Source organism: Abramis brama (assembly GCF_963993115.1).
Source record: "Abramis brama genome assembly, chromosome: 8".
In the NCBI taxonomy this organism is placed as follows: Eukaryota; Metazoa; Chordata; class Actinopteri; order Cypriniformes; family Leuciscidae; genus Abramis; species Abramis brama.
This window is the reverse complement of record NC_139970.1, coordinates 33,102,823-33,115,697: the sequence shown is the minus strand read 5'-3', so window position 1 is coordinate 33,115,697 and position 12,875 is coordinate 33,102,823. Positions and strand designations below refer to the sequence as shown.

General features: G+C 37.2%; 1 protein-coding gene across 3 annotated transcripts in view; it reads left to right on the top strand.

The window, feature by feature from the left end:
• LOC311088824 (neural cell adhesion molecule 2) overlaps positions 1-12,627 on the top strand; it is a 212,815-nt gene extending 200,188 nt beyond the window's left edge. Inside the window, exons 16-17 of one of the 3 annotated variants that reach the window (XM_084123160.1) lie at positions 8,050-8,254; positions 10,867-12,627. In XM_084123160.1, coding sequence (XP_083979286.1) covers positions 8,050-8,254; positions 10,867-10,981 — 320 coding nt within the window. In that variant the 3' untranslated portion in view covers positions 10,982-12,627. Of the gene's footprint in view, positions 1-798; positions 2,498-8,046; positions 8,255-10,866 lie in introns of those variants that run through there. The other 2 variants (XM_084123159.1, XM_084123161.1) reach the window with 2 other exon arrangements.
• Positions 12,628-12,875: the final 248 nt, after the last annotated feature.

Genomic DNA, 12,875 nt, shown 5'->3' with positions numbered 1-12,875 from the left:
TAGATAGATAGATAGATAGATAGATAGATAGATAGATAGATAGATAGATAGATAGATAGATAGATAGAATTCTATGATACTGACAGATGATATTTAAATTTGTCCAATTATATGTTAAATATTCAAAGATGCCGTGTCAGTGCATGCATATGTGTGTCTGAATGAAAAATATTTCAATGTGAGTGTGTGTGTGTGTTGACAGCACTGCTCCTCAGCAGCTTGGATTTACCTTGTTAATTTGATGTCATTTGTATATTCTCCCCCAACTCTTTCTCATCCTTTCCTTTTTCTCTCCTTCTCCACCCTCACCCCTTCATCCCCGCTGGCCCATGCTCTTATTTATAATTCTATTGTGCTTTGTCTCGTTGTTTCACTCTAAACAATCCTGTTCTCCAATTCCCACCTAATGAATTATGCAACGCATTCTGGGCCACACCGCAAATCGCTGGGCTTTTTGTTTTGCTATGAACTGCCACTAAACTTGCTTTTCTGTGTGCCTATAAACACCCCGCGATCCTTCAAACAAACCTTTACAACGGACACTGGTTTGGACTGCTCGCTCATATGTCAACATTTTTGTCACATTCACCCATGTTTATGTCCTGACCTGCACCAAAATAATCTCATTTCCACTCTTATAATCATCTTTTCTATTTACCCAACGCTCTGATGTTGTGAATAAACTGCTTTTCATTCTCTCGTGTGTGTAACCATCCTGCGTCCTTTGCTGGCTCCACACACCTACTGTATGTCTTTCCCTCTTCCTTCCCACTCCCTCTCCCCTCCATCTCATTGCAGATCAGTGTTGCAAGCCCCCTCCAACCGGACGTGGACGTCCCCATGCGCAGCCTGTCCATACGGTGACCGTCTTCGGAGCTTCTCTGTCATTGTTGCTGTTCTCATGTCTGTGTTGACATTGCTCCATCTTTACTTTGCCTGGAATGAGCCCAAAAGACTGAGCCAGGGACTTTTTTTTTCACCCCCACCAATGGCTCGCTGACCCTTAGCCGTGCCGTTTCAATGGTGCTTATCAGATTCTGGTGGCGTTCTTGTTATTTTCCGAGCCTATATGCTTGTGAGCTGATCCCGCCACTATCCTGGCCTCCCTCCATTCCAAATCCAGTTTTGCTTTTTTGATCCATAAAGGTCTTGCATATTACTGACAACAAAGGAAGAGGAAAAACTGAGTGATTAATTTATTCTCCACCTGTAGTGATCAGACCCTTAGTTTTGTATAATGAGCTCCTTTTTGCTGGTGTTTACAAAAGACACAGTAAGCCACCGGCATTAGGGCTTTTCCATCTTCTGTGCATCCGCAGGCTCTTTTGTTTTGGTTTATTATGTCTATGGGAAATGTCAGCAGCTGCATCGCTTGAGAGAATGCATTTAATGATGTTGCTGATACACACACACAAAGATATAGAACGCAGCACTCATTAAATGGAGTCAAGTAGGATTTCAAATTGATATGACTTTTAAACACTGGTATCATAAATCAAACAGGACGATTTTCTGTTACCCGTAATGTGAGAATGAGAAACATAAAACAAGACTTCTCCCTTGCAGTGAGTCAAAATATAATGCACATTAATTTTCATTTTCTGGGTACACCTCTGGCAGAGACATTTTATTGTATATTCTCGGTATTGATGAGAAAGAACATTAGTAACTGGAATCATGTGCAGTCTGTGAATATGAATATTTGTGTAGTATGTTGCTGCCATGCAGGAGTTGTAGTATTTGAATACAGTGAATTAAGCTAACACTCATTGTTCCATGTCATTGTAAAGGACTAAAATCAGCTGAGCGTTCAAGAGTTTAGGTCGGTTGGATTTTTAAATTGTTTTTGAAAGTCTTATGGTTTCCAAGGCTGCAGATATTTGATTAAATAAAGTAAAATATTGTTTCAATATATATATAAATAACTGTTTTCTAATTTCATATATTTTAAAATGTTATTTATTCCTGTGATGGCAAAGCTGAATTTTCAGCAGCCATTAATCCATTCTTCAGGGTCACATGATCCTTCAGAAATCATTCTGAAATGCTGATTTGGTGCCCAAGCATAATTTCTTGTTATTATCAAAGGGAGAAAACAGTTGTGCTCCTTAAAATTTTTCTAGAAACCATGATACTTTTTTTTAGGATTCTTTGATAAATAGAAAGTAAAAAAAATCATTAAAAAAATCTTTCTGACCTCAAACTTTTGAACGGTGTATGTTTTAAAATAGTAAGAATGGATATGCTTCACTTTCTTTACTGTGTGGATGCAGTATTGCAATCTTGATTTGATGAAGTGTGTGCTGTAGTCAGAAGCTTATTTATTTTCTGTTATCTGAAGAGTGCATTTTGAGAACCATGAAATGTAAAGACCATAACTATAGAAATTCTGTGCTATACTGATGCTGCATGTATGAAGAATATATTTGAATTCATGTCAGAATCAGTGTAGAAGTCTTTGTCAGAATTTCTCAAATAAACTAGTTCACTCTGATGCAATAACTACAGCCTCTGAGCTCAGAATCCGAAGACTAATCATGACTTGTCAGTGTACCAGTGAACCAGTTAATGTAGAGCACTGACATATAAAGCAGTTTGTGTGCATAATTTGGTTTATTATTATAAGAAAATACAAAAGCATTGTATTATCTGAATCATTGTACTGCACAGCGAATAGCTCAAATTTAATATTAGCCAGTAAAACAATCAAGCAAAGATAAACATTGAAAAAGTCTTTGTCAATTCTGAAGGGCTATTTTGCTGAATTACAAATGACAAGGTTCCTTATTTTTCACTGAAGCAATGAAAACCGATATCAAGGAAGGGTAGGCAATTTGGTTATGAAAATACCTATGTTGAAAGGCAGGTAGGACATTGCATTTGGACCGCATTTTCCACAAGTTGGTATGATTCTTTAGGGTCTTCATGTAAAGTTTGTAACATACTCAATGGTTGTGTAAAACAATACCCTTTTACCTCCTCAAAAACAGCTCTGTTTCAGCGACCCGTTTCGGTGCATGTCTCTTAAATGATAATGAGCAACTGCTCACCCCACCCCTCACTTCCATGGGTGGGTGTCGTAAATATGCTAATACAGGACAATCCGTCAGTGGTCGTGGGCGGAGCATGAGCAATATGACATCATATTGCTTAGAAAATCCAAACGGCTTAATTATTGAGAGTGTTTAGACTTTTTGAGGATAAAAAAAAAAGGAGTGAATGGATTTTTTTCATTGTATGGTGGTTGTGTCCACACGCTTTAGAGACACATTTATATGCAAACAATTAATTTTGCATCTTGAGTTTATAGAAGGTAAATGGTCTGTCTCTGATCCTCTCTTGTCCACAAAGCATCATCCACAATCATTTTTATTTTTTTATTTTTTTGAGAAAATGGTAAGAAACATTCCTTGTTGTTATGTGTTCATAGCACATTATCACAATTAGGATCTCATAATGTTTTGCAGTTTAAATTTGTATCATTGTAAATTTTACAAAAGTTGAGAGGTTTTAATCCCCTCGAGGCATACCTCTCAAATCAATGGAAGTCAAGTCACTGGAGACCATTAATCTCGATCATCTCTACGCGTTGCCCTCTCCATTCTCTCATTACACGGCAATAGAACATTGCATTTCATTTATGGGTATGTCAAAAACCTCAATATTTTTCTCGTTAAAAGCAAGGGTCTGAAGCCCAGTCCATTAAGGCCTTTATTTCCTAATGTGGCTTGACTTCTTATAAGATTAGAATGGCTCTTTGTTGACTGTTCCAGCTGGAAAAGATTCGGGCAAATGAAAATGGACCTGTTGTTTTACTGCTGTCCATTACTGCTGATCACACCACCCATAAATAAGTTTTTTTTTTTTTTTTCTGGAAGAGAAATAAGCAAAGTCCATCCAGCTAGCCAGAGTACAGCCATTTGTTCTAAAGCCAGGTGTATGAAGTCATAAATCAGAAGGTATCAGACATTTCCTTAAACAACACAAGCAACAATATGTCTCTAGTACAGGGAAAGAAAAGACATTGCAGAGATGGGGGTCTATACACACAAAAATGAAAGACTTTTAATAATGTCTCAATGGCTATATATATATATGCTATAGCAATATTCAATGTTATTTAGACCATTTACTTGCATTTTACTGATAAAACATTTGAAAAGTTATTCAAAATATCTTATTTTGTGTTTGACAGAAGAAAGAAATTAATACCAGGTAAAAACAACATGTGGGTGGATAAATTATGACAGAATTTTCATTTTTGGGTGAACTTTGTGGGTGAAAATTGCAGCAATTTATGATAAATCCATTAAGTAAATGTGATTGTGGTGTCTAAGAACTGAGCATATTGCAAACTTGACTTCCAAAATTGTTGTGTTGAAAGAAAAAAAGTTTATTGAAACAAATAGACCAACAATTATTTAAGATCCTCTAGATGAATGTGAAATTTATAATGACATTTATTTGGAATTATGTTCTGTTTATACATGACCAACCAATGAAATGGTTACGATAATGATAATTTCCCCAGATACGCTACAAGTGTCATAAAGAATTCTATTAAAAGTATGGAAAAGCGATGTTTAATTGGTGCCACTTGACACCCATTTCATTCGTTCTGACCCATCAGTCCAACCTCATGCTGCGCAAAGACATCTTTGCCACTGATAATGGCTATCCTGACGGCAGTCGGTCTATTAATCGTTTAACGGCTAGAGGGTCCCTTCTGCTCGTCAAGCATAGCGTCTTAATGAGCGTTAGAGTCTTTAAACCATCATTATGGAGTCATGCTTGGCTTGTGTCCTCTGTGTAGGTAGTGCAGAGGTTGCTGGGCCAGCATAGGGTGAGGGGAGGAGGAGGAGGAGGAGTCTTAAAACTTGGGACCTTTTCCATAATGGCCAAAGCTTTAAATTACCTCAGGACTCCAGAAGGAAGCCATTCAGCCTGGAGATAAGAAAACTGTCTCATTTTATGGAGTGCTCTTTGGGTTTTATGAGATGATTAGTAAAAAGGACCAAACTGCCACTGGTCAGCTCAATGTATCCACTTAATACAACCCAAAAAGCTATAAAAGTGGCATTTCATGTGAGCTAGGAGGTGTACTTTGGCCATTTAGTAGCTTGGTATCAAAAAACCTGATGTTCTTTCATAGCACATCAAATGCATTTGGCAAACGCTTGCTAGACTGTTCATGAGTTTGGCAACATTTGCTTGGCTGTTCATGATTCAATTTCGCCATAATTTTTGGAAGTGATATCTCTAATTCGACAGAATTTCTTCTTTACACTTCTTCCTGACTCCATGTGACATTTAATATGAAATACATTCACAACCCAATTATTTTTGTAAACCATTGCATTATTGAGTCAAACCGAATATTTAATCAGAAACTGATTGGGTTGTGAAAAAAAAAATTATATCAGAAGAGTTGGAAAAGTTAGGATTGATGATCATCAAGATCTTACGGTACATTATGATTAAAAGATTATAAAAACAAGCAATTTTTCATTGGAATAACACATACTGATCAATAATTTTAAAGTTTTGATTTAATTTGAACATAAAGGGACGTGAAACCCTAAAACACTTTTTTGATATTCAACAGATTGTATGCATGTGTTATATCAATCATATCATGCAATATTTTGATCATGAAGGGGAATGTAGTTATTTTTTATTATATAGGGTCATTAAAACTTTATTTAAAAGTAATACTTTCCACAAAAATATTAATATTCTAAGAAATGTTTCTTAGGCAGCTAATCAGCTTATTAGAATGATTTCTGAACGACCATGTGACGAAGACTTGGGTAATGGCAGCTGACATGGCTTTATTGTAAATTTTTAGTTTATTTTTGTGGCCCAAGGTATACATACTATTAGGTTAATGACTGTCATATAATATTAAATGCATTATGTAAACATTTGCTGAACTATGCATGGAGTAAGGGTGTCATTTTCATCTAATCTGAAGCCCCCTCATAACAGATTTACACTGGTTTGACTGAAGTCTATTTTTAGACCCCATCCAGTCTCCAGCTTTCTGCATTTACTGGTGTTGTAAGTGCAGAGGTAAGTGTTTGAATGATTAAGCGGTGCAGCTCAAAGGCTGAGGGATACACAGTACTTCAACCTTGAAGAGAGTGCATTAGCAGGGTCTCAAATGCTCCTATTGCCTGTACCTCACGCTGCAAGTTTTCCCATGTAAAAGTGTTCCCAAACTAGAAAACCGTGGATCTGTTTAAGCCCTACTTAGTCATGTATCAGCGTGACACAGCCATTAAGCCCCACACATGATTACAAGCTTCATTAGCCTGTCAATCATCTGCTGAGAGCCCACCCACAGACCTCCCTTCAGAGTGAGGGCGCCGTCCAGACACAATCAATCGAGCTTGAGTTATTGCTTCTCATTGCTGAGTCTCAATCACCGTTCATATTTAATTAATTGAGTGCGTTGAACTCAGATGCGGATGGATCACGCCCATTTGTGGAACTTCAGGATAAGTGATATTAACGAGATGCTAAATTGAGCTTCTAATGATGTTATAAATCAACAACAAATCAGCTATAGGAGCGCGGACACATTTCTCAGGGAGAGCACGGCACAAGATGGTGAAAAACAGATGTGTTGGCCGATAATTCACAGTGGAGTCATGTGGTTCATGCATCAAAAGTAAAACCATACCAGAATCAATGAATCTGAGGTCTTTGAGTGCTACTCGTTCATGGATAAGCTGATATGCAGTCGCATGGTGACATCTGAAAATGGTCAATAGATCATGATGGTCAAATGATCTTCCTAATCTGAAGTTTTGAGGTCACGATCGTAGATTTAATTAAGGATGGTTATAAACATTGCCGGATGTTCCTTCTGTAATGTTTTTGTTTTTTGGAACCACTTTACAGTAAGGTCTCATTTGTTAACATTAGCTAATACTTTAGTTAACATAGACACAAATGAGACATATATTTTTTGTATTACTAAATATTGAAATTAATAAATGCTGTAAATGTATTGTTCATTGTTAGTTCATGTTAGCTTATGTTAACAAATGGAACCTTGTAAAGTTTTATCATTGTTTTTTAAGGTTAAATTTAAATGTCGCACCAAATGGTAGAACACTCGGTTGAGGTGGATGTGAATAAAAAAATCAGACAGCTACTAAATTGTTCAAAGGTCTTTTTAGTATGCCTGTCCTTCCCTCATCTATCATGTGTCGCTTTTCTCACTCTGATGCCCTGTCACTGTGTCCAGATCACACAACAGACTTCTGGGATGCTTTTGCTATAATGGCAATGTTACGTTCAATAGCATGCAAGATTGATGTGTTTAGAGCAAAAACATTGCCATGGATGTTTCCATCCGAACAGCTCAGACAGCCTCATTTCCTCACGCAAAGGCTTTCACCAATTGAGTTGCATCACCTTGAAGTTCTTAAAGCAAAAACATGAGATAGCTATATTTATTGTGTTTTTGCTAGAAGATTGTTGTTTTATTGCACTGTTTAGTGAATGCTTTAATTGACTTTTCTTTATTTTTTATCTTACTTTCAGCACTGACAATTTTTTATTTAATCAAATTTTTATTCTATTTATCTCTGAACTTGGAGTTTTCAACTTGTAAAAAGCGTTCACGTCCTCGTAGAGCTCGTAATTACAGCTTTTTTTCCTGAAAGCTCCTACTCCTACAGATTCTTTTGGCCGTTAGTATTGCCATAGAAATGCATAATTCCCAGTCTGAGGACGTGAACAGCTCCGAATAGATTAATTATGACATGGCATAAACGCAGCATTAGATCTTTTCTTCCTGTTGTTTGGTCAAAAATAACCATAGAAGAATTTTCATATGATCCTTTATGAATCATTGTGCCTTTTCATGCCCTTTTAATCAAATGTAAAGCAAACAATAATGCTGGTAACCCCATTTTCAGCACATTCTAAGAGCAGCATATTCCGTATTTACTTGTCATGAACAAAGGTTCTCGTAAAGGAGTGTATGTGTTGTCGAGGCCCATCATTGATGGTTGTGTGTGTATCCTGTCTCAGCAGATTCGCTGTTCAGCGGCCTAGGCCTGGGCGCAGTGGTTGGGCTGGGGTTATCTGGCCTGCTGCTGCTGCTCGTGCTAGTGGACGTCAGCTGCTTCTTCCTGCGTCAGTGTGGCCTGCTCATGTGCATCACCCGCAAGCTCTGCAGCAAAAAGACAGCCACAAGCGGCAAGAGCAAAGAGCTAGAGGAGGGCAAAGCTGCCTACCTGTGAGTATCCCTTTTGCATCAGTTATTTGCATTTGTATTGACATTTATTCATTTAGCAAATGCTTTTATCCCAAGAGATTTCAAATTTAAAGCAGAATCCTTTTTTTAATGTAATGTTCTGGTACATGGAGGGCTCTGAATTGGTTCGAGGAACAAAATTTTAACAGGAACATAAAAGCGAAAAAGGAAATCAAGTGTAATCGTTCTGAACAGAAACGCTTATTTGAAATTAACATTAACCAGTTAATAACGTTATTTCACCGTTCTGTGTAAGATTTTAATTTCCCAGTCATGAATTCAAATAGTACGGCCTATTCAACGTGAGTGAAGTGCCCGTGCTCAGTTGTCAAGACATGGGTAATTTGCAATGGCAATCCGCTGGTATTAGCTTTTGGATCTCAGGAGTTTTTCTCATTACAAGCATTACATTTAAGTGAAAATGAATGGCAGGTAATAGCCTATAGTGTAGGACCATTGTGAATCCAATGTACATACGAGGTTTAGTCACAAGCTCTTAGTAAAATGTTTGGAACGGTAATATTACAGAAGGAACTCATGAACAGAAATGTTAAAATACTGATTCTACTCGAAGTGAACCAATTTTATTTATTTTTTTAAGTCCCGAGTACAAGATGCATTGTTTCCTGTAACTTTAATTCCTTAATTTAATTCCTTAACTTTAATTAAAGTCTGAAAATGTCATATGCCATTGCATATAATAAATATTTTAAAGTTCAAAAAAGGTTGCAAGCGCAATGCCTATCACTTCCACTCAAGAGAGAGTCTCAGTCAGATATCGGTTAGAAAAAATAACTTGCAGCTTACTTTGCATAAAAAGTAATAATGTAACATCATTAGTTTGTTTTTATAATGAGTTACACTACATTGTAATGAGTTACTTTAAAAGTAATGTTACCTTATAACTACAACAAACAATTTGTCTTCAGTTGACAGTAAAACATGCTGCAATACAAAGTCCTCAAGTTATCCAGAAAAAGAAAGGTGTGACAGACAAAGAGTTTTGATTTATATGGAGCATGTACGTCAAATAAATACTTAGTCTACAGGCTTATCAGTTTGTTTACTGTGAATCACTCATTTGAATAATGCGATCTGCGTTTTATTGTTAGTTGAATTGAATGTTTTGCTTCCGATTGGTGCCTTTATGGTTCCTGACATCCTGTGTAGACTTTGTCCTTTGGTTTGCAGGGTAACTGATCTGTAGCTGTGCATTGCCTGCTGTAAAAACTCAAGTCCTGCCAGGTTTACTTGGCTAAAAGTTCAGAGAGATTAAGGACCGTGATTGTCTTCAGCTTCGATAACAAGCAGATATGAGCCCCATACCATCCCAAAGGCCCTGGCCTGGACTTAAGTAACATTATTACAGAGGAAGGTTCCTTTCCAATGTTATCCCATGTGATGAAGAGTCACACATGGGGCCTTAGAAATAATGCACATATGCGACCAATCCATCACAGGGCCTGATGCTTACTTTGTGGCCCAAGAGTGTTACACAAATAACCCCCAGAAAACATACATTTATAAACCTATAGGTTGACATTAAAGTCAACAGTAATGTGATGTCAAGTATTCTTGAGTGAAGCCAGATAGCTTGATTTCATCCATTGGGATATTGTTGGGAATTTTTTACCAGTCTTTGATAGGTAAGGGTTGAAAAAGTTAATGAGCTGAGCAGGAAAGCGGAAAATGTGTTACTTTTTAATTAAAGATTGCAAAGACAGACATTATTTGTCTTTGAAAATAATATTTCATTATGATAATTTGTTCCTAGTTAAAGTGTTAGTTCACCCTAAAAAAAAGATTTTAACATTTGCTAACCTTCATGGCATTCCAAACCTGTATGAATTTTTTTTTTTTTTTTTTTTTTCTGTGGATCACAAAATAAGATTTCTTGAAGAAGAAAAAAACTATGAAAGTTTATGGAGTTCCAATATCGTTTTTGACCCCACTGACTTCAATTGTATGGACAAAAACAGTTAAAAAACGTTCATTGAGGTTTGGATGAACATGAGGGTGAGTAAATGATGACATACTGTAAGACTGTTTTCACACTGACAGTACCATTAAAAATGTTAGGGTCTGTTAGATTTTTTTATTCTTTGAAAGAAATTAAAGCAAATATGCATTAAATTAATTAATAGTGACAGTAAAGACTTAAACATTGTTACAAAAAAAATCTATTTCACATAAATGCTGTTCTTCTGAACTTTATATTCCGAAAATCCTGGGAAAAATATATCAAATAAATATATTAAATATATTAAAATAGAAAATAAATGTATTGTAATATTTGACAATATTTCTGTATTTCTAATCAAAGAAATGCAGCCTTTTAGAAATCCTGCCGACCTCAAGCTTTTGAACAGTAGCCGTAATTTGGGTGCATGGCTCAAACCTGATCCGAAGCCACCTTTTCAAGCATCTCATCGGTCTCATAAGTTCCTAAAACAAACCAAACTGTGGTCTGCAAAAAGCCCCCTAAGTCTGAATTTCAGCCTCTGGGGAACCACAATGGCTAGTTGTCAATTGAAAATGTGTTTTTGACCACTCTTTCAAACTGACCACTGTGCACCTTTCTTCTCTTCCGACAGGAAATTGCCACTGAAAGAGGAAAACGGCAAGGAGACTCTGAAACCGGACACGATCGAGATCAAAGTTCACGGTGACAACAGCCGACACATGACACAGGAGGACAGTAAAGCGTAATGGAGGCCCTGCTATCCTCTAAAAAAACATGCAAAGTGAGCCACCCAGAGACCAATAGCAAGCAAACTAATGAGAATACAAGCAAGAACACGCCAACCAATTGTAAGATCGTTTGTTAGAGACTCCTCGTCCGGGGTATCAGAAGAGGCCACGCGATAACTGCTTTGTGAAACATTTTTCGGAGGTTGCCGCTCAACAGACAGGCTCCCGTTTATTTGTGCTTGTTCTCGCTTATTTTTGGGCTTCTTTTTTTTTCAAGGCTTTGCTGTTGCTTTGAGTCTGATTCTTTGTTACTTGGAGGTTGGGTCTACGCCGTAAGCTTCATGTTTTCTCTTGCTCTCATTCCATCTTTCTTTGGAATCCGGCCGTTGCACTTTTTCAGTGTGGTTACTCAAAAAAAAATCGCGTCTTAATGCGTCACTCAAAATTAAGCGTGTGGAAATCCCCCACTTTTTTGCGGTCTGTGTTGTAGTTTTGAGTAACTGTTTGGGTAATGTTTACTTTCTACCCTTTTTGCCACTAAATGTCTCATCCAAATGCAAATAAATTACAGAATGCTCAGTAGCAAAGCAAGGATCAACCACACTTGACTGAGTACATGGTACATGGGTACATGGGTGGCGCTGACACAGGCCCAACTTGGCCTGGACGATGAATTACTCATAGATTACAAGTGTATTTGTGGATGAAAATATGTCCTTGTTTCCAACACTGTTGTTTCATCAGAATCAGAGAAGCATTGTATGTCATACTTTCTTGTGGAGATATCTTGGAAACAAAAAAGACAGTGCATTTCCTTTAGAACCGTGTGAAAGTGTGTACGTGTGTGCATCTGAGCATGGCCGTGTTGTTGTGGGGATGTGTTTGGATGTGTGTGATAGCGAGCATGGAGTGTAGAAAGATGAAGAATGACGTAAAGAAAGTAGAGGTTGCCAAGTCTTAAAGGATTAGGAAAATATGAAAAATATCTATTCAAGTGTGCTGATGTAAATACTTGTTATTTCTTTGGAATATTTCACAACAGAAAAAAAATATGATTCATTCCAGGTTCTGTCTTAGCGTCACACATACATGATGACAAATTATGTGCATCAAAATTGGCAATCAGTTTAAAGGTTTTCTTTGTAAGTGATGTTATCGAGAGCTAAAGAAGGGCAGGTGGCCAAGAAGGTGGGTTCAGATGAATCACAGAGGTTTTAGCTATACAATTTGTTTTGGTAATCAAATCCATGCCATTTTTGGATAATTTGAGCAAGGAAGCTTTGGTTTTATGAGAGATCAGGGGTCTGCAGGTGATCAGGATCTTAGTGTTGCAGTAATAAGGATGGAAATGGCATTCTGCTAGACGCATGCTCATTTTACCAATCAGAGTTTGAGAAAGAAGTCTTGATATCCATCTGAATGTTCAGCATATTCACTTTGGTTTGGGCCAGCTAATTTCTCCAAAAAACTAAAACTTTTGCATATATTTTTCATAAACACCAGGCTCTTCACATTCAGCGCAATAGAACATTGTGGAATGTTGCCTATTTCTTTTCAGCAGTCTAAAGGGAGCACTCCATACGCCCAACTGTACTTGTGGAATTCTTGTAATCCAGTGTAATTTTTCTTCTGTAAATAAAAGTGTCCCAATATTAAAGTTTAAACCATTTGGACTCTGCTTTTTAAAGCATATAGCACGCATTTGTGTTAAAGAACACTTTCATAGTCTTTGATAATTATACAAGACATGGTTGTGTACCAAAACCTAGTGAGCTACCTAAAAAGAGAAAGCTCACTGCTTTTTGAAGCACAGCCATTGAATATGTGGTGTGGGAAATGAATGTAGTTGAGATTCAATGGTCCTTAAAGGTTCCTGTCCTTGTCCTGGAGTCGGTGACCTGTGGAAATGAAG